Raw genomic sequence first — 21,325 nt, forward strand, 5'->3', positions numbered from 1 at the left:
AAATATTTGTTTGAAATATTTATATTTTTTAGTGTCTGGCCGATAGACTATTTTTTCGTTTTCTTGAAATTACTGTCATAGCATAGCACACCCATGCAAACAAGTAGGTGGCCATTTGTTTTGTGCCTGGTACTTTCTCTGGCAGTGCGGAAAGTTGAACTAAAACCAGGAATTTCCGCATCTCACGGAAAGATACTGGCCTCGAGTGCCGTGGGTCGTCAAAGTCAACCAAACACAAGTGCGACTCCGGGCCCAGGCGCATACCCAAGTTCAGGTGGGGGTTTAGGCACAAACTTAAATTCAAACGGCGGTGGGAGGACGTTTGTGCACGACAAGGGGGTGTTCACGCCTCCGAGGACAGAGCCTCCAGTTCAGCCTAAGTTGCTTTGTCCAAAAAACTTTGACTTAGTGGGTGACAGTTGTGTGTTTTTGCAGACAATACCTGCAAATGTAGAATGTCCCCAGGGTTACGACGTATCTAGAAGGGACTTTAATTTGGAATGCACCAGGGTTAGTTTGGTAAACGCTCAGTTTGAGTGTCCCAATGGAAAGCCACCTAAATTTGTAGAGAACAGTGCCTTTTGTCCGTCAGAGCACTTTGAAAATCCGACAATACGCTGTCCGACAGGCACCGTTCAAAAAGAGAATGAATGCATCACGGTAGACACAAAGCCGCCGGCACTTAAATGCTCTGAAGGCTATTCGTTGGATAACAACTCCAACTGCAAACAGGTTATTGAGCACAAGCCAATGTTAACTTGTCCCCCAGAGACGACGCTGGACAAAACTACAATGGCTTGTGTCGCAAAAGTGGTTGTTGAACCCCTGGAGGTTTGTCCTCCAGGAGCGATTCCTGTAAAGTCGAGGGATTTGAGTGACATGAAGGGCCTTTTGAACAGAATAGCTATTGTGAAGGAAGAAACTCAGTACAGACACTTGCAAGAGATCCCGACGCTGGGTTCGATTAACCAAAAAAAGGGTCTGGAATCTCAAGGGAGTCCCTTGAGTTCAAGCAGCGCCAGTTTAAGCAATGCAAACGGCGGATATAAAGGAGGCACCAGAAGCGACTCTAACAGCAGCACGAACGGGAATGCAAATGACAATGCAAATCACAGAACCGGAAACCGCATTCCGGCCTTGAGCAGTGCCGAGCAGTACAGCGGAAACCAAAGCAGCTCAAAAGCCAGTGAGGACCTGCAGGGGAGCTACAGTGGAATAGGCAAAAACGCACAGGAAGAAAGAGTGGACACGTTTTATCAGGCACTTTACGACTCAAGCAGGGACCTAAAAAACAGCGGGGGAATAATAAACGAGTCTTTGTTGGGAGACGAAGTCGTTTGCTTGATATTAAAATACACAACGCCACACGTTGAGTGTCCACAGGGACTCGAATTGTCTAAAGACGGAATATGTACTCACTATGATAGCTTTACCCCGAAAAAAACATGTGAGGGTGGAATAGAACCGGACAGCGACAACATGTGTGTGATAGAGAAACTATTACCCGCGGAGGTCGAATGTCCTAAAGGACACACCTTGGACATCATAAGTGGGATGTGTGTGAGGAAGGAAACCGAGGAAATTGCATGTCCAGAAGGCACAACGTTGAACAAAGCGACAATTAAATGCGAAGCAGAGCCAAAGTGTCCGGAGTCGTTCACAATGAACAACTCAACCATGATCTGTGAGAGGGAGAAGTCGGTTCCCCCTCATCCAAAGTGTCCAGAGGGAACCGAATACAACGAGGAATCTGATTCCTGCAAGACGAAAGATGCCCAGTTGCCTCTGATTATGTGCCCCGAAGGGTATGAACAAAGGGGCGACGACTGTGTACTGGAGAAAAGCATTCCCGCCTCATTCTACTGCCCCCCCGACTACTACCAGACAAACAAAAATGCATGCGTGAAATGGTACCAAGACTATATGTTGCAGTGTCCGCAGTTCCTAGAGTTGAAAGAGGAGTCTTTTGCCTACAGAACGGATCTGATACCTCCACCTGGTGCCGGAAGGGGTCCGGTTGTTCCGTCTGCGGGAGCAGGAAGGAGGTTGCAGGAATACGACGGTACCGTGCACGGTCGGTTTTATGACGTGCCGGACAGCCACGGAAAAAGGTACACAAACACGGACAGGGAGGGACAAGTGTACGATGTTCATAAGAGAGAACGGCTGCAGAGAGAGCAGTTTGAGAGTCTGAGTTCACAAATCCCGATAGTGATAAGGAGCTACAAGACGAGAGGGATGGTTTGCTTTGGCTGGGGTCGCAGATACAAAATGATTGTCAGCTGTCCGGAGGGCACGGTGCTTCTGAATGAAAAGTGCGTTGAGACCAGAATCATGGAGCCGGATAACATGTGCGCGAAGGGATACACCTACAACGAGGTGGAGATGGTTTGTGAATACCAACACAAAGCGATGCCGAATGTGGAGTGTCCGCCGTTTATGAATCTTACCGTTTCGGCAAACGGGTCTCCCGTATGTCTTGGAGACAAAAGGGAACCCGCTGAGGTCACGTGTCCAACGGGATTCGAGTGGATAGCAAACAGTCTTAACTGCCAGTCCCGGGAATTTGCCCAGCCAAATATAGGTTGTGTAAAAGGCTATTCAATAGTCAAGGAGAAAACCGGGACGTTTTGTCAAAGAAGGGACACAATTAAACCAACTCCAAGTTGTCCGCCCGAATACAGATACGACGAGGTTAACAAGATATGTATATACGAGGTTAAGCTCCACGACGTGAGGGAAAGAAACGAATATATGCAAAACGTGAGGACAAACTTTTACTTCCCAAGTTAGTTGTTATTCAGTAGTTAGACATATACAATAATGAAAATGTAATTCAAGTGTACAGGCCTGCCAAGACCGCTAGATGTTCAGCCTCTCTCTTTCAAGTTGGATGAATTTGTCGAACCGGAGCGAAGTTAGACTTTCCTCTCCGTTCAGAAGCGCCTGGGTCCTGGAAAGCATTAGCCAGTGATGAATAATGCCTGGATTGACCTGATTATCCCCAGACGAAAGCTTTTGACGGATCTCAACGAATTTGTCTGCAATGTATTCTTGCGTCGACCTGTCAAAGGAAATCATCTCATCGCAACTACTCACTATAGAAATGTAGAGTCTGAGGTAGTTTTCAAAATCCTTTTCCGAACTAAACTGTTGTTTGTCTTTAGACCTGTGTCTGGCTGCCGCCTTTAACCTGGAATCAATAGAAATGCCTGATTTGCCACACACGACGCTTTTCTTGTTTTCAGAAAGAATAATGTTGTTGGTTTCTGTTTCCATCGGGACCTGGTAGGCGGGGAATCCGTAGTTGACTCTCCCATAATTTACAAGTGAAGCAATATTTGACATGTTCTCAATTCCCTTCGCGGTCAGCTTCCCCTCCTGCAGCGTTGTTTCGTCAATAACAACCAGATTTCTGTAAAGAGGAAATTGAAGACTTCCAGTTATAAACTCGTCTTTCGCCTCATCGAAATAAGGAGTCATTGGTGAGTGGTTTAACGAAGAGATATCCAAGTTCAACCACGTGACTCTCGGGAGGTTTCTTTCCAAAAGGTTCCTTAATCTTACTGAGAACCCCTTGTCACAAAAAGATATATGCAGAGAAATAGGAGAGGATCCGTACTGGTTATCGAGGCCGTTATCCGACTCAAATTGAAGCTTTCGCCTGTTACATATGCACAGCAAAATATACTCGGCCAAAAGGGGGTTTTCTTCGCATACACTTCTAGCTATATAGTCAACAGCCGCTTCGTACAAGTCATACACGCTTTCCAAACCGGGAAACTTGGCTTTAACCAAACTGGCCAAAACCTCGCACGTCCGCCTTGGGGACAACACACCGCCCTTAAAGCCGTCGTATCCCACCTGGACACAACGTATTGGCGAATAATTCGGTATTCTCTTGTACGATACTACATGGAAAACAAGCGAGTGTTTAGACTCTTCCCGATCCTTGAATTCGCAACCGTCTTCTTCGTTTCTGAAGTGGGTCTTAGGGAACATGTCGTCCTTGGCCGAAGTCGCTTCCCTCAGCTCCACAATAGAAACAATCTCAAGCATTTCATTCACCTTCAACTCGCGAGTAGGGGAAGGTCCGTCCTCAGGAGGAATTGCGTGGTGGCCATTTACACCGGAAAACGCTTCGCTTAAGTCCACGCTGTCAATATCACCCAGCTCCCGGGTAAAGTCGTACAACTTAATGACGCAATTCTCAAACTTCTCCTCGCAATTGTCGTAAAAAAGATCCTCACAATTCGCTTCTGCCAAGGAGGCACCAAAAAATGCATTGGCTGGAACAGAGGTAAAGCTATAGACGTTTCTAGACGCAAATCTTCCGATCCTAAGGTGAGAATGAGACTCGTCGAAAGATTCGCATCGAAAGGGATCCAACACAAACTCTCTGTTGTCCCGGGAATCAACCAAGGAGTGTACATAGACCTCCTGCTCCAAAAAGTACTTGATCATCCCCCTCATTCTTGTGTACCCTCGGACCCTGCCTCCAAACTCTCTTTTGACCATAATCTCGCTGAGGCTCGTCTGCCCCGACTCAAGAGCCTCAGACACGATCTCGTCCACGCCCTGCATATTCAACTCGCAGACGCAAACTCTCAAACAGACTTCACCAAAATCCTGCCAAGGGAAAAAGGCATATTAACGAACAAATCACAGCAACCCCACAACTACTTGAAATTCAACATGTTTTCAGAAACACGCCAAAACTGCGCTGTAAATCGCTGCTATTTAGCGATAATACCTTCACCTGCAAGTAATTATTTAATTTGACTCTATATTTTATAATACCGGTAAAAAGACCGCGTCTTGTCTCGCAGACGAAGACACCCGCCAAAGGAAAAGCTTTTCAAGAGACGAATCTATGAGTGACAGAGTAAACAACTTTGATAAGGGTAGGTGTCGACGGTAAACATAGAAGTTGATAAAGACCTTTAATACAGAGTTGGGATAAATTTTTATGTAATTGTATCGGGGGATTACCCATAGGAGGTTGTCTTTAGATTGCTTATCTTTGCAGGTCGTAACTTCATCTAGGAAGGATGGACCCTTTGGCTGCGAATCCTCGTAAGTTTACTTGAATTGCTCACGCTTGACTCGGACATTTGGGGAATGCGGGTCTTCTTTTTGTTTGGACGGCCTTGTGGCGTTTTATGTGTTTCTAGGAGGTTGCGTTTCCCAGACGCTTGACCCGAGGGACCGTTGAGGGACTGAGGCTGGAGTTCGAGTCAAGACATTGTGGGTGCATTGGGCATGCTTGGATGTGACTACAAACACGAGTTCTGTTATTCTGTTAGCCTTGCTGCATTCACATTGCTCATTGTCGCGTTTGGACTAGTGCAACTAACTCTGCTTTTCTCGTAGGCAAGGTTTTTGTTGGAAACTTACCCCCGGGCTATGCTGAACAGGATTTGAGGGACTTTTTTTCAAGAGTTGGGGAGATTAAGAAGCTGGAATTGAAACAAAGATTTTGCTTTATTGAGTACGAAGACGAGGCGCAAGCGGAGGCAGCTCATCGTGAATTAGATGGGGTTGAGTTCGGAGGACAGGTCATTGCTGTTCAGCCACATGATCCAATGGTTAGAAACAAGGAGGCAAACAGTGCAAACAAGCCTCAATACAGCAGACCATTGCCCTCCGATGGAAGAGGGCCGCCTAGGAAGCATTTTCGTGTATGTGTATTCAATTTGGATGATAATGCCTCTTGGAGAGATCTGAAGGACTATGGCAGACAGATTGGCGAGGTTAACTACTCTGCTGTTTTTCATCACCAGGGCCAAAAAGTTGGCGTTGTTGAGTACCTTACAGTGGAGGAAATGAGACGGGCTTTGGAAGAGATCCCAAATTTACCATTTTTGGGAAAAACAATACGTGTAGAGGAGGATGTTGGCCAACTAGACAGAGAATTAGCAGCCGCTAATGGATACGGAGCCAAAAGGAGGTCGCCTCCGCCGTATTCCTCTGGTCCTTATGATAACATGCGCACGAGAGGAAGGTATCAATCTCCGCCTAGGTACAGAATTAGAAGCAGATCACCGCGTCGTGATCCATACGACAGACGCGACAGACCACACTATTATCCCGATGATCGCTATCGCAGAGGGTATGATGACCGCATGCCACATCCGAGAGATGACTACTACTATTCCAGAAGAGATGATCCTAGAGGAATGTTTCCGGGAGACAGATACCCACCTAATCATCCCTACGACGATCCCAGAGATAGATATGGGCACTTATCAGAACGCTTTGATGATAGATATTCTGGCAGAGGCGCCCCGTTTGACAGAAGAAGTCCTTCGCGAAACGGGATTGATGGGCCTGGTGGAAGCGGTGGTATCGGACCTCAGAGAGGTGGCGGCCACTATGGTGGCTCGAACCGTGGTTACTACTCTAGAGAGGATGATCGTGATAGAGAAAGAGATCGCAGATCAAGTGGTGAACAATATCAAAATTCCGGCTACTACTCTAGAGATGACAGAGATCCACCGGGTTCAAGATCTATTGGAGGCGGTGGATATCAAACAGGTGGTGGTTCAGCAGGTGGTCGCCAGAATGTTCCTTACTAAAGATAAATGTGTTTGCTGTCAAGTAAATTTTTTTTTGCTGTGGCCTGGGTCTTTTCAGTTGAGGCTTCTCTTTTTTTACTCACATATTGGAGTTTGAGTGTCGTAGCAAAACAAGTTTGACTAGGTGTCATTATTTTTCTTTGGAACGTGTTAAATGGGTTCTACTTATTTGGTACTTGCCAAATTTATTCATTCTAACCTCAAATTATCTACTGGACATGTACGGAACTTACTAAGAATGAGTAATATGCTTTTATTGTTGACGGTATAACGATGATATGACACGTTATCCCTCTTATTCGCTGGATCTTTATGCAGATGTCCAATTTCTCTGGGAGTAAGAGCGATTGAATGCCACTTGATATCCACTGTCTATTCGAATTTTTTTTCTTGATAGTAATGAATGGTTTAGTCCTGATGATACTACTCATTCTTTCCTTACCAGCTCGCTCGCTTCCCGGCCCCTCTCATTAAACTCTGGGTTATATATCACGATGGATGCGACTTCTGGACATGGCGTATCACAATTTAAGAGTTGTCTGTTTGCCATTTGTTGACTTAATGCTCTCTGGAGGTTTTAGTTTTCTCTAGTGGATTAATGAATACAAAACCGAGCAACGAAGAGGATAAAGTGCTTCCTAGCTGCGGATTCAAAAGAATCCTCGCATTTATCTTGCCTGTTTCTTTTGAGGTTCCCTTAGGCCAGTTTCGATGCTTTATTTGTGGGGCCCTTGCATGCACATTCGCAAATCTCTTCGGCGCCAGGACGAAATGTGGCCTACCAACCGAATTTATAATGCAAATTGTTTGTTTAAATTTGAAGGTATATTATTAGAAATAAGGGCAATTAGGGATATTTATATAAATTGAAATCAGACTAGTTATCCTAACATCATCTACCTTTTTTTTTACCTGCAAAGATTTTTGATATGCTTCTTGTCGCATTCACCTTGTGCTTCTCCTTCGCCAGAGCGGGGTTTAGTCTCATGTAGGCAAACGGCTGCAGTCCGTCTTTGACGATGTCGCCCTTGGACCTTTTGCTCTTGAATTCGGATGCTCCTTTTACGATGATGTGGTGCTTGCGCGTCTTTTTGAGCTTGTTTGGACGGCTTGTGGTATTGGGTGAGATCCCAACTTTCGGCTTCCCGACAAAGCTTTCGGCTCCCTTTAGACCTTCGAGACCAATCTGGTCATAATCAACGCAAAGAGCGTCAGTGTTCTCGCTCTGCGCGCTCTTGTTGTCCTTGACAACCAGCATGTTTAGTTTCTCGTCAAAAGTAACTAGATCGTCCTCCTCCAGAGCTGTTCTTCTTCTTAGGGTAGTGCGCCCACCTGCACCGGCAGGAACCACAATCGAGGACGCCTTTGAACTCAGCAAATCGACTGGATCCGAACACGCCCCATTAGAGTCGCCGGTAATCGTTAGAAACCTTTCTTTGCTCATGCAATCGCCTCCCGTATTGTTTCTGCCGCTACTTTTTGGGAAACTTCGGCCCTTCAAGCACTCGTCACTGGAGTTATCACAGTCGTCGTCGTCAAGAAGATCCAAAACTCCTAACGAACCTCCCTCTCTTCTCGGATCAAGGTCATCGGTGATCAGCTCCTCCTCATTGCACTCCAAAATATCATCATAATTGTTTTCGGTTTCTTTGGCTCTCTTTTTCCTGCTTTCTGATTTGTTTATTTTCCTGACCAAATAACGGTATAGAGGAACATGTTGTGTGGGGAAAGCATGCATTGCACCTACAGCCCCAAACTTTCTGATAATTGAAATTAAAACCTTCCTTAGTTGGATTCGGCATTTGAGTGAGCATTTTTCATTGTTAAGTGCATTGTTCAAAATAACAGGGACGTATTCGTCCAACAAAGTCTGATCCAGTTTAAATAACGAAACTTTTACGAACTTGAGGGAGTTAACATACATGACCGGGTCTTGGCTATTTAGTGCGTTTATTGCAAAGTTCAAAATAACTCTCAAGAGCGAGTTCTCTGAAACGCAGTTTGATCTTTTAATTATGTCTCCGTAATCGAGAAAAATCATTGTAAGTGCAACTACACACGACACCTCAACGTAGTTTTTGTTTATTTGGCCACAACCGATTCTAGATATCGTTATCATCTTGACAATAATTGTTTCGAAAGTGCTTTGACAGTCTATATAACACTCAATAAGAGACTTCAATAAGGCAATGGCATTTGTTCTAACTGAGATATTCGGTTCTCGCAGGCAAAATAGGATCTCAGGAATCATTGGATTTATCATCTGTTCCTTTCCAAATCTTAGTACAAACTCCTCGTCATCAATCTTACTCAAAAGCTGAACAAACACCCTCAAGCAGCTTAGTCTATGCTTTAGGGAATTGGAAGGACATTTTCCAGAATCCAATGCCAGCACGCCCCATATCTCAGCAATCTTGTCTTTGATACTCAAAAACAAACCCGTTCGAGTCGCGAGTACATCCATGCAGGACTTGAGTCCTTTGTAAATCTTCTTCTGAAGTTGATTTCCCTCAGAACCGTTATTTTTGACCCTGCTTGTCAATATGACCCTCAAGATGTGGATAAAAGATTGCAGGATATTATTGACCTGCTCCAAAGGAAGTCTTTTGACCATTGCTATCGCAACATCCAAGAGAGCAATTATCTTGCTGCAGGGGACATTTGAATTCTCGATTCCCTTCGCCATGTTGTCCCAAACCTTGTGAAAGTTGTTCAGGTTTGACTGGAGCACGGCCTCGTTGCAAAACGGAACTAGACTCTGGATACAATTCAAGTAGTGCTGTGTCTCTCTTTCCTTGCTGGTGAAGGAGGAGCTTGCATCGGCCAGGGAATCCTCGGAATAGCAATTCAAGAACTTGACGATCATAAGAGACAAAAAGGATTGAGAATGCTTGTTTAGAGCCTCTTCGTTGCGCTTCCACGTTCTCTTTGCAATGTAATAGTCCCTGTTGTCAATATTGCACATCTTGTTGGCCTCGTTCGACTCGTCCGTTCCTGTCTTCCGCGACAGTCCTCTGCCTATGAAGGTTTGTCTTGAGATTCTAAGCAAGGCGTTGCAAATGTGATCTCTAGTTGTGTCTCTGTCGAGCAGTTGCAACAGGTAAGTTCTAAGTACCCCACTCTCTGACCCGAATGAGTCTGCAAAATCAAGTGTTTCATCAAAAAATCCGGGTAGCAAGGACCACACTTGTTCTTCCAGTATCTGGTACAGTTTGGCATGATTCGGTTCTGTTTCCTGAAAATCTGCTCTGAATTTGCTCAAAAGTACGGCAATTGGCAGGAAATGTTCCGCGAAAAAGGACAATTCCGTCCTGGTTATGTGGACTCTTAGTAGAGGAAGCAACCACGAATTGCTTTTTATTGGAAATTCTGAATCGGTTAGTTTCAACCCTTCAAACATAAGTGGTCTGAAACTAAGCAATGTTTTCGGCCCAAATGCTCTTGTGATAGACCCAACTATGCGTCTTAGCTCAGATTTCATATTGGATACGTCACAAAAATTAATATTCCCTTCAGACAAACCACCACAAAGTGCAACGGCTGCGAGGTTTAGACAGGTTCTAATGCAGTCCTCGAACAGCGAAATTCCTTGAGCTCTTTTTTCCCTGTAAACCTGGAGAGTGTTATCTAAACTGTAACAAGCAGCGACCAAAAGTTCATCCCAGGACTCAATTAACAACGTTACGAGGGAGATTGTGTTGGAGAACGATAGTTTGTATCTGTAATCCTCCAGAATGCAAGAGCAAAACGGCAGCATTGCGGAAACAAAGGACTCGTACAATTCAAATACCTGACAAGTCTCATTGTTTTCATCTCCAGTCCTCATTTCCTTTTGAACACTGTACACGACCTCGCACAAAGAGCTCAAAACAACAGAATGTACATTTGAGTCGGTGGTTAGTATAAATTGGTTCAGCGAATGAATATAGTTTTCAATGAGGCCCTTTATATCCAAGTTGAATGAATGATTTAGAATGTTTCTTTTTTTTATGGACATTAGTGTATACAAACACGTGCCACATGTTCTGAGGTACTTGTCTATTAGTCTGACATCTCTTATTTCATGAATGCTGTTAATCAAACTCTCTAAAATATAAAGCGGAATCCATTTCAAGTCGCGCTCCAGATCCGCATTCAAGAGTACAACGTGGTCACTTAGAGCGTCAAAGGCGATCTCAGACATACATCTTTGTTGCTTGGAGGTTCCAAAGAGAATCAGCAAGTCGAGATACTCCTTTATTTGTGACTCATCGAATCTACTCAGCAAGCTGAAATAAAGTGAATTCAAAGGAGGAACTATTTTCCTGTAAAACGCAGCAGACAAGTCTTGTGAAACATCAAGCTGTCTCTTACCACATGAAGATACCTTACAAATTATATACTTGTGGATTGCCAACATTATTAAAGAGTTTTCCGAAGAAACGTTCAATAACTCAACCATACAACCTTGGATCTGGCTTCTTTCTCTATTCGAAAGATCACTCCCCGTGAGTAGTTCCAAAAGAACGACGAATATGTCCGGATTCAATCTCGTCTCTTCAATTATGCCTAAAAACTGTCTAATTGGCGATACCACATACCTTATATCAACATTCAGCTTGTTCTTATTCCTAACCACTCCAGCCAACACATCCACCAGCCCCTTAATTATAATCTGGGAAATCGCAACATAGTTCGCTCCAAGAATGTTCATGTCCAGAGCTTCCAGGAGAGTCCTTTGCAACACCAAAAGCCCGATAAGTGCATTTTCACAGTTGAAATCAGTTTTCGCATTTACAGCTCCTTCTTTTGGCAGACAACCGTTAATGGCCTCAAACGTCAAATTTATAAAATTAGGGGCGGAGAGCTGGCCGTTTACGGACGTAATCGAGTCCTTTATTATTGAAAAACTCTGATACGCAGATGAATAAGTCTGCCTCTGCGACAGGCCTTTTAGAGTCAACTCAACGTCCAGTAATAACGGATCCATTCTTCGTCCGTTTGCATCTAAAACCTAAACAAACCCGGATTCACAAGTAAGCAGTGTCAGTGTAAAAATTAACACTTTTCAGTCATCTATGTTTTCCCTTCCGCTCATGTCACCTTGACTCATAACTGCCTTGATTATTTTTATATTGTCTGTACCGGTATTGTCACCACGTCATGTCTCGCAATAATGTTTTTTTAGAATTTGCCGGTGTTGGACTAGAAAAAATTAAGCAGGATATAGCAATAAAAGAGGAGAGTCAGGGTTACAAAGGAGTGAGCGGACAGGACGTCGTTTATAAGGATTGGAGCTGGTTCGTTTGAAAGAGGCACGGAGAGGTCCTAGAGTTTCGAAATCGCTTTTTTTTGTGAAAGGTATGGCAGTGCAATAAATAGATTGACAGGTGAGATAGGTGTAGCGACTCTTGAGAAAATATCGGCAGAGAAGTGCGTCGTTGCTTTTTGATCAGACCTAAGCCATGCCAAAGGTTAAGGGAAGGAGAAAGAAGACAAGAACTCACAAAAAGGAGCTTGTGGAGGAGGAGCTCAAGTCAATTCCAAAATGTTTTGTGCTGAGAAAAGGCAAGGTAACGAAGCAGATAAAAAGCTTGGTAATGGACATGAGATATCTGATGTCGCCTTGGAGTGCAATCAAGCTTCAGGAGAACAAGTACAATAAAACAAAGGACTTTGTGAGCATCTCAGGTCCTCTGGGCATAACGCACATATTGGCATTCAGTCAAACAAGTACAGGAGCCTATCTGCGCTTGATAGTGCTTCCTTCAGGACCAACAGCCACTTTCAGGATAGAGGGTTTCAGTTTAATGCACGATGTGAGGTCTTCTCAGAAGAGACCCAGAAGCTGCAATTCTGATTACTTGACCTCGCCGTTGTTGGTTATAAATGGGATGAAGGGCGCCGCGGAGAGCCTTAAAGACAACTCAATTCCTCTTGGCCTGATTCAAACAATGATTAGTGGAATGCTCCCAGCAATAGACATCGGAAAGATACAAACCAGGTCTTGCAAAAGAGTAGTGCTGTTTGAATTTGACAAGAGTAGCCAAACATTTGAGTTGAGACATTATGCAATTATACGTCGCCCGGCAGGAGTGTCCAGATCTATAAGAAAGATTTTGTTGCGGACGAAGGATTCAAAGCTCTACTCTATTGGACGTGGCGACGACATGGCGGACTACATTCTTTCCTCTGAGAACGGTGGATGCGCTTCGGATAGCGAGGTCGAGGACGAGGTTGAGGTGAGTATACCAATACTCGGTAAGAACGACAGGGACGAGAGAATGGGTCTTTCAGAGAGAGGTGGAAGCTTTACGGGAAAGGTTTCCGTTTCCTTAAAGGAACTCGGACCAAGGATAACGATGAAGCTAGTTAAAATAGTAGATGAGGTGTGTGATGGTGCCGTTATATATCACAGATTTGTCGAAAAGACCGAGAAGGAGTTACTTGAGCTTAACAAAAAGGAATCCTCGTTAAGGGAGAAAAGGAAGAGGGAAATGGATTTTTTGAGCATGGACGAGGATTCGCACCGAGGTAAAACTTCGGGTCAAACAAAAACAGAGGAGAGTGAGCAAGAGAGCTCCGATCATTGTGAAGAAGCGCCACCAAAAAGGGAGCACAAAAACTGACATGTATGTTTTAGGATTGCATGCATATATTTACATGTATACCGTTTCAAATGTTAGACGCTTAAGTTACTTAGGAAAAAATTTGCTAAGTTTTCTACAATCGCTGCTCTTTTTTGACACGCTCTTTTTGTATTCGTTGAAACGAGTCACGATGTTCTCATCTTCCGCACGGAAGCTTTTAATGAAGGATTTGACATCTCCGGGCTGCAAGGCCGCTGCCTTTAAAAGGTCTATAATGGACTCCAGCTCGTTGTCGAATGGACTGCCCTCGTATTTAGATAGGACGATAGAGTTATCTCTTTGAACAGAGACAGACTCAGATTCATTGTCAACCAGAATAACTCTTTCAAGACTTCTCCCAAGTCTATTCAAATTCTTAAAATGTTTCCCGTCTTTTTTTGTAAATTGATTTTTGTCTAAAACACCGATTACTGGCAAATTCCACTTGTGAACAATTTCCTGAGGTGCTGGAAACGCCTCGTCGCTCCACACAACTATTTCATAATAGTGTTTGAGGATATCGAAGAATTTGTCCACGCCAGGTCTTTTGACCACTCCCCAACCGTTTCTTTTGCTATGCGAGTAGTCACAGATGGTGCCGCGCAAACCAAGAACCAATGTGGGAAGATTATCGGGATACCCGAGCTTTTCAAAGTCGGGCAACAACGGCTCCTCTTCGTTCTGTGGAAATAATCTGTTAACCACGTTGTCCAGAACCCAATCATAACTCCATTCGTTAAAACGCTCAAATTTAGAGTTTAGTTCACCCAGCTTCCTAAATAGCTTTTTGTTTCTCAGTAGGTACCAGATGTAAATGGCGACTCCAGATCCGAGCAAGAGTCTGGAACTGGGGCCTCCCTCATCTTCGTTTTTGCTCGTGGTCTTGTTTGTCGAAAAGCTTTTTTCGGAATTTTTCAGAGTTTGCCGTAAAATTCCCCCAAAATTTCGGTTTGTATTCAAACCGTAGTATCTTTTCGCAAAATAGGGGATACCAACAAAGTGCGTGGCAGGGAGGAACAAACGGGCTAGAGTCAGGGAACCTCTGTGTTTACTGCATGGCAAAAGTGCGTTAAACATAAATATTAATGCTAATAAGGTACTAATCTAATCCATGACCCGCGCCAAAGTTGGGAGTTTCAGCGAAACAGTCTAAAGGTCTTGAACAACTCCTTAAATTTGCTCCTATAATTGGGCTTTAATGGGAGTTACACATGCTTAACGTTGTACACAGGCCCAGAAACAACGAACTTTGTTTATCTGTTTCTTAAACTTACCATAGTTGCAATGCACGTGGGAATTCCCTCGGGCTTCTCTATCCAAAGCTTATGTGGAATATTGTTTGATTTTAGCTCCAATGATACATTTTTAAGTGTTGTTTCATCGGGACAAGAAAGAACAACCTTTCTCATGTTGTCTACGTCTTTTGTATAGTTTCTAACCACGTCCTTGTTTATATTCTCCACTATCGTGGCAGTGCTTTAATCGCTTACGTTAACGCTCATTGCTACTTAAATCAACTTTGACACCACTTACCTAGCGTGACACGCCTGAGCTACAAGTGACCCGAAATTCCATTTCAGATCACTTCTCAGAAGAATGTATTGTACTATTTGGTCTTCCTTGCTATTCATTTTACAGTGGAAATTAAGAAGGAAATACTAACTTCATGACAAGTGCCTGGCGCCAAATACTATAATTTGTTCACACGGAGACTAAAGATGCTGTGCATTTTTGACAGGCAGACTCTGCCAAGACTGAGGACCTTGGTAAGACTAAATGATAAACGGTTTCTATCGCTTTGGATCCGGTATTGGATGTAACGTCGAACAAACTGAGAGCCGAGGTCTTGAGTCATCACGAACGTAATTCCTTGATTGTACTGTCAGAATACCCAATGCAAAAGTAACCATGCCTTACAGATCACTAGTTAGCGCACTCGTGACAGCACTGTTCATTGTTTTGTTGTTGATTCTCGTCGCTGCAGCAGTGACAGTGGTGAGCCTGTTGCTCGTGTTCATTCTGAGAGTGGGGATTTTCCGCATGCTGGCATGCATGGTGTTGATGATGTGGGGAATAGTAAGATTGAGGGGGAACGTATGCCTGTGGTGGTATATATTGCTTTGGCTGACCTTTGTTGAGATTCATTGTTATGTTTGAATGGAAATCGTGTACCGCCTTCTCATTTTCTGTTTTCATTCAAGTGTTTGCAAACGAACAAGAATTTATACACAACGAACGGTTTCATTTAGTCAGTCGCTCAGTATTTGCTTCAGAATATCTATTCTACTAGTTTTCAACTTACCACTGAAAGACTTTGCCTTGGGTGTAAATTTATGAGAAGATCTCAATAAAGTCCACAACAAAATAAAAAGTGAAATAAACAGAAACACACCGAGTGTTACTATCACTGGGACTATCCAGCTTGCCAACATCGCTAGTCTGTTCTCCGAAATCTATGGTTTTTGCTTACATATATGTGCGTATGTATTTGTATATATATATATATACATATATATTCCTCCCATGACATTCTAAAATATGCATGCTCACCCCTCTGTAGACATAAACGTACATTTGACTAAGTGATTAAAAGATATAATAGGATAAAGAAGGGGAGACAGAAAAAATATAAGTTAGATTCCCCATATGCAGGAGTGACACTGAAGGGAACAAGTGCTTTCAGAGACAACATATCCCCTCCCGTTAGAGATTGAGTAGAATTAAGGAGTCCCAGAGGTCCGTGGTAAATTTGTGGGCAGGGTCATTGTTTTTGGAAGGAAAACGACTATTGTTGCATAAATGCGTCTGCAACTTCTATGAGAATGGTGTAGTTGCGCTTCGAAGTGTCTTTTTCCCTGTAAAAGTGTGCATGACACTTGAGATTAAGTCCTTTTTTCGCCTCCAAGTGGTCTTTAAATAGAGTTATGGTTTGCTTCCAGTGTGTGGATTTGCCGTATGGAGAGGTTGACAGAACTTTAGAGCCGTCATCTTTTCCGGGAAACACAACATCAAACCACAATATAAATCCATTTACAAATTCCGTGTCTTTTTTGACTGTAATGTTAAAAAACGTCTGCAAATCGTCTAAATCCCGGGTTTTAACCTTATAAAGATCAATTTCAAAAAGTTTGTCCGAGGTAAAGTTGTCAACATTTTTGGGTTCAACGTCCAAAATGAGTGGCGACTTTAGATAGCCAGCAAGGACTAACTCTTTCATTGAGGAGTAGTTGAAGCCCTGAATGTTGTTCAAACTTTCAATGTTTTCCACCCAAAAGTCCTCAAGCTCCACAAGAGAGGCGTATATTGAGGCTTTACATGGAAACATTACCCCTGCGCTCGGATCTAACCATTTATCTCTTGCAAAAATAACACTGTCCAGCATCCCCTCGTGAAGAAGGTAGAATCCCATCCATTCTGAAACTATGATGTCCACCTTCTGAACAGGCAACTCAACCTCCTCTATAAATCCGTGAATGATTTGAATTTTATCGGACAAGTCGTTGTCCTCCACTATTTTCTTTGCAAGCAGCGACACCTTACTTCCATCAACAGAATAGACTTTCTCTGCTCCGGATCTTGCTGCTAACAAGGAAAGAATCCCGGTTCCACAACCAACGTCTAGCACAACTTTCCCTTTAAGTAGGTGTTTGTTGTTCTCAAACGCTTCCTTGTAGGACTCGACCCTCTCCTCATCCTGCAACATCAGTTGGTGAACCAACAAGTCATCATAGCTCCTCGAGTAGTTGTCCAAAGAGACCATTTGCAGACAGCAGCTGTAAAACAGAAAACGTTGATGCTTGAAGAACAGGGGTTAGAGTACAGGGGCAAAAGGGAATCAGGTTTCAATGTCAAATGTTGGCGGATCAAAAATACAGGACGGGAAAACAGGCAAAACCCACTTAAATGCAAGGGGAAGAAATAGTTTGAAAACAGACACAAAACTCTGGTAGAAAAAGGACAAAGAAACGTTGTTGACAGGGCGATGTTCACCAGTAACATAGGAGAATTGCAAGGCGAAGTTGAAGGTAAAACAAGACACTTGGGGCATTTTAGCGGGATTTTGGGGTAAGTGCCATCCTTCGCAGATCACATATATTAGGTGTGGCGGCAACGTATCCTAATAGAGACAATAAGATAAATGTGTCTGGTGAAGAAATACATTTGTGCGAGTAAAAAGGTACTTTTTACTGTAAATAAGGAGCGTGACACAAGTTAAATTTTTTGTGTTAAATAAAGCAAGATTCAGATACAACAAAAAAGTTGACTTTTTTTACTTTGATTTTTGTTCTATAAAAGGCATTTACCAACTCGGATAATTTTGAAGTTAGTTACATACTTTGACGAAAATGGGAAATATTTTAGGAAAGTGTGGTTGCAGTGAAATAACTTGCAATTTGAATTCAATTAGAGGTACAGGTAACAACAAACGAATATTTAGAAAGGATTACAAAATTCCTGATTTTTTGATAGAGTTGGTTGAGCTGGACATTAGCATTAGAAATGGGTCCACACTGGTTTCATCCAAAATGATTATGAGGAGAAACCCAAAGTCCAATTTCAGGGGCGATTTGTCCCTTGATGGTGACTGTCTGAAACTGGTATCTGTTAAGTTAAATGGAGGAATTCTCGAGAAAAACCTCTACAAGGGTTACTTCCAACCAGATGGACCTGATGGTCGATTAGTCGTCACGAGCGGGTTGCTTCCATCCAAGGACCAACAATTTACCTTGGAGACAGTTGTTGAGATATCCCCAGAAACAAACACTACAAACATGGGTCTTTACTATTCAGGTGGTGTTTATTCTACGCAATGCGAATCAAATGGATTTAGGCGAATTACCTTCTTTTTAGATCGTCCAGATGTGATGTGCAAATTTAGAGTTAGATTGGAGGCTGACAAAAGTAAGTGTCCTGTCTTGCTGTCAAATGGTAATTTATTGGAGAAAGGAGAGGTTCAAAACGAAGCTAACCGTCATTATGTAATATACGTAGATCCATTCCCAAAGCCGTCGTACTTATTTGCAGTAGTTGCGGGAATGTTAGGGAATCTGGAGGACAAATTCGTGACGAGGTCGGGAAAGACTGTGAAACTCTTTGTTTACAGTGAACCCAAGTACGTCGACAGACTCCAACTGGCCATGGAATCACTTAAACTAGCCATGAAGTGGGATGAGGACCGCTTTGGGCTGGAGTATGACTTGGAGGTATTCAGCATAGTTGCAGTTGAATCATTCAACTATGGTGCTATGGAGAACAAGAGTTTAAACATCTTCAACTGCTCTTGTTTATTAGCATCTGAGCACTTGACTACTGATGGAATATTCACAACCATTCTCTCGATTGTGGGACACGAATATTTCCACAATTACACAGGAAACAGAGTTACCTGTAGAGACTGGTTCCAACTTACATTAAAAGAGGGACTAACAGTTTACAGAGACCAGGAATTTTCAAGGGACTGTGTAGATAGATTGTCTGAGCTCTTAGGAGAAATAGAAGTACTTAGAAGTTATCAATTTATCGAGGATTCCGGACCACTTGCACATCCAATTCGTCCGGATTCGATAGTGTCAACGAACAACCTGTATACAACAACAGTCTACAGGAAGGGAGCTGAAGTTGTAAGAATGTATGAGACGATTTTGGGACGTGAGGGATTTAGAAAAGGCATGGATCTTTACTTTGCTCGTCACGACGGCCAGGCAGTCACATGCGACGATTTCAGAAGTGCAATGGCCGATGCAAACAACTATGATTTCACTCAATTCGAGCGTTGGTATGACCAGGCAGGTACTCCAGAAGTTGAGGTTGTCTCAATAAACTACAATAAACTCGATAAAACCTGTTCAATCACTCTTCGTCAACGTTGCAGCCCGACTCCTGGACAGCCAAAAAAGAGGCCATTTTACATCCCTGTAGTCGTTGGACTATTGGGTAAGGAGTCTTGTAAGGAGATAAGACCGTCCGAAACCCTGATCTTAAAGGAGCAGCAACAGACTTTTGTTTTAGATAATGTCTGGGAGACTCCAATAGCATCCATTTTAAGAGGTTTTTCGGCACCGGTTAATCTCAGGTTCAACACTCCACGATCGGATGAGGATTTGGCATTTTTGCTTGCATACGACACGGACGAATACAATAGATACGACGCGGCTCAGACCCTCTTTAAGAAGATACTTATTCAAGTTGCAACTAAAGCCTCTGGAGAGAAGTCTCCTGAGTTGCTTGTTAATGAACTCTTGTCAGAGACTATTTTGAACTGTTTCGACTCATTCGTCAGCAAAATAAAAACCTCCAAAAATCCAAGCGGAACTATTTCCCCGGTTGTAGCATCCTATGCCTTAAGAATGCCGAGCTACAGACAGGTGTTGTCTTCACTAAGTCAACCAAACTTTGATAACATCGTTGGAGCCTTCAGAGCACTGGAAAGTGTCTTCTCTACCAGATACAGATCGCAATTTATTAATTTGTTCAATACATTGACTGAGGATCTTAAGAAGTTTCCTTCTCAAAGTCCCTTTGTAGTCGGGAAGGGAGTAAATGTTGAAGTGATAATGATTAGGAGACTATTGAATTTATTATTGGACTACATTTCCAAAGTGGATCCGGTGCTCACAACCAAGCTGGGGTTTGAGCAGTTCAACAACTTTAACTACATGTCAAGCAAGCTTGGATCTATTTCCGCAATGCTGTTCGCAAATCCTGACTCAAGTGAGTGCAGGGAGGCGTTGGATTCCTTGTTGAAGGCAACAACAGATGACGTATCTACGCTTCACCAGTACTTCCATATTCAAGCCGGTTGCCCTCTACCAGATACGGTCGAGAGGGTAATTTCTCTCTACAAGTCTAATCCTCAGTTCATCAAGTATAGGGAAAATCCAACTATATTTTCATCACTGGTTGGTGCCTTCTCTTCCAATTTCGTTGCCTTTAACAGAGAAGATGGTCTAGGTTACTCCTTTGTTGCTGATGCAATCATTGAGATGGACAAAATAAACCCAATGTCCGCCGCATCCAAGGCCAGGTCATTTACAAGTATGGTAAAGCTTGGTGGAAGAAGAAAGGAGCTCATTAAACAGAATGTCGAGAGAATTTTAAGCACTCCCGGACTCTCTGACGATACAAGTGAGATTTTGAAGTCAATCACTTTCTAAGCACTGCGATTACAGCATACTGTTGCTGGCTCCTTATCTTTATTGGTCTGTTTTTAGAAGAAAGTTTCTAATTCAAAGATTTTTCCTTGTTTTGAAGACTTAAAAGTAGTGTGCGTCTGACGCTTCTCTAGCATTCTCGCGCTTGAATTTAAGACTTATTTTTACTTGTTTACTCTCCGAAAGTGATTACCTTCTTCGGCTTTATTACTTGCGTATGCATTGGACTCGGCGTGTGTTCAAGCACAAATTCCCAACTTCTTCGGTACATGCAAGTAGACGAATAGATGTCACACAGCTTGCGGGGCTGCGCTAACGTGTGGCGGTATGTGGGGAATTAATCACCTCTGCATTTGCATGTAGTTTCATGCATGTCGTGCTTTATTGTGAATTTGCGTTAGTACATAGATGCACATGCATGCTGATGGCAAAGACCCCAAGATAATGTCTCCGATAGATGAGCGTCTGCAAGTCTTGGTCGTTTAGCGTGTCACAACTCGTCCCTCAGTTGTTTGTTTTGCGTTCAGGGACTGGCGGAATTTTAGGGCGGAGCTACAGTTTGAGTGTACAACGGAAGGAAGAGAGTTTCCGTTCAAAAACAACTGTGTAAATAAAAACGAAACAAGGAAATGACAGTAACAAGCGAGTAAGCAGTTTAATTAGAAACTGATGAACCAGGGGAGCGAGAAATCTAGGTATTTGTGCTCAAATATGAGTACATTATTTCCTGTACAAAGTCATTTTGGGAGTGCAAAGCCTTCGCAAATATTTCCTTATTTGAATTCAAATAAATTGACTGCATAGTACTTTGTAGTAGTGGGGATATCAGATCGAAGTAACTCGATTTGGGACTTAAAACCGACTGGAGGGAGGAAATTAGATCGAGCATCTGTTTAATATTGGAAGCATCGACAATTGTGGGTTTGACTTTGATAGCAAAACATATTCCCTGAATAGCGCTCATTTTTTCTGCATCATTTCTAACAGT

General features: G+C 43.1%; 9 protein-coding genes across 9 annotated transcripts; 4 read left to right on the forward strand and 5 right to left on the reverse strand.

Moving 5' to 3' along the window:
• Nucleotides 1-93: 93 nt before the first annotated feature.
• Nucleotides 94-2,793, forward strand: FG386_001971 (oocyst wall protein 4; the record flags this gene model as incomplete). The annotated part of the gene is made up of 1 exon (XM_067341594.1): nt 94-2,793. The coding sequence occupies one exon, from the start codon at nt 94-96 to the stop codon at nt 2,791-2,793; it is 2,700 nt and encodes an 899-aa protein (XP_067196557.1).
• A 69-nt stretch (nt 2,794-2,862) lies between these two features.
• FG386_001972 (uncharacterized protein) lies at nt 2,863-4,584 on the reverse strand (the record flags this gene model as incomplete). Its single annotated transcript, XM_067341595.1, has 1 exon — nt 2,863-4,584. The coding sequence occupies one exon, from the start codon at nt 4,582-4,584 to the stop codon at nt 2,863-2,865; it is 1,722 nt and encodes a 573-aa protein (XP_067196558.1).
• A 467-nt stretch (nt 4,585-5,051) lies between these two features.
• FG386_001973 (uncharacterized protein) lies at nt 5,052-6,578 on the forward strand (the record flags this gene model as incomplete). Its single annotated transcript, XM_067341596.1, has 2 exons — nt 5,052-5,076; nt 5,374-6,578. 2 exons carry the CDS (start codon nt 5,052-5,054, stop codon nt 6,576-6,578), a joined length of 1,230 nt encoding a protein of 409 aa, XP_067196559.1.
• Nucleotides 6,579-7,470: 892 nt separating this feature from the next.
• Nucleotides 7,471-11,547, reverse strand: FG386_001975 (uncharacterized protein; the record flags this gene model as incomplete). The annotated part of the gene is made up of 1 exon (XM_067341598.1): nt 7,471-11,547. One exon carries the CDS (start codon nt 11,545-11,547, stop codon nt 7,471-7,473), a length of 4,077 nt encoding a protein of 1,358 aa, XP_067196561.1.
• A 475-nt stretch (nt 11,548-12,022) lies between these two features.
• Nucleotides 12,023-13,186, forward strand: FG386_001976 (uncharacterized protein; the record flags this gene model as incomplete). Its single annotated transcript, XM_067341599.1, has 1 exon — nt 12,023-13,186. The coding sequence occupies one exon, from the start codon at nt 12,023-12,025 to the stop codon at nt 13,184-13,186; it is 1,164 nt and encodes a 387-aa protein (XP_067196562.1).
• A 66-nt stretch (nt 13,187-13,252) lies between these two features.
• Nucleotides 13,253-14,263, reverse strand: FG386_001977 (uncharacterized protein; the record flags this gene model as incomplete). The annotated part of the gene is made up of 1 exon (XM_067341600.1): nt 13,253-14,263. The coding sequence occupies one exon, from the start codon at nt 14,261-14,263 to the stop codon at nt 13,253-13,255; it is 1,011 nt and encodes a 336-aa protein (XP_067196563.1).
• Nucleotides 14,264-14,356: 93 nt separating this feature from the next.
• On the reverse strand, nt 14,357-14,817 carry FG386_001978 (uncharacterized protein; the record flags this gene model as incomplete). The annotated part of the gene is made up of 3 exons (XM_067341601.1): nt 14,357-14,368; nt 14,461-14,662; nt 14,720-14,817. 3 exons carry the CDS (start codon nt 14,815-14,817, stop codon nt 14,357-14,359), a joined length of 312 nt encoding a protein of 103 aa, XP_067196564.1.
• Nucleotides 14,818-15,971: 1,154 nt separating this feature from the next.
• Nucleotides 15,972-16,946, reverse strand: FG386_001979 (uncharacterized protein; the record flags this gene model as incomplete). The annotated part of the gene is made up of 1 exon (XM_067341602.1): nt 15,972-16,946. One exon carries the CDS (start codon nt 16,944-16,946, stop codon nt 15,972-15,974), a length of 975 nt encoding a protein of 324 aa, XP_067196565.1.
• Nucleotides 16,947-17,532: 586 nt separating this feature from the next.
• Nucleotides 17,533-20,340, forward strand: FG386_001980 (zincin/aminopeptidase N like metalloprotease; the record flags this gene model as incomplete). Its single annotated transcript, XM_067341603.1, has 1 exon — nt 17,533-20,340. The coding sequence occupies one exon, from the start codon at nt 17,533-17,535 to the stop codon at nt 20,338-20,340; it is 2,808 nt and encodes a 935-aa protein (XP_067196566.1).
• Between the last annotated feature and the right edge of the window lie 985 nt (nt 20,341-21,325).

This window comes from Cryptosporidium ryanae (genome assembly GCF_009792415.1).
Source record: "Cryptosporidium ryanae isolate 45019 chromosome Unknown contig_3, whole genome shotgun sequence".
NCBI classification, from domain to species: Eukaryota; Apicomplexa; class Conoidasida; order Eucoccidiorida; family Cryptosporidiidae; genus Cryptosporidium; species Cryptosporidium ryanae.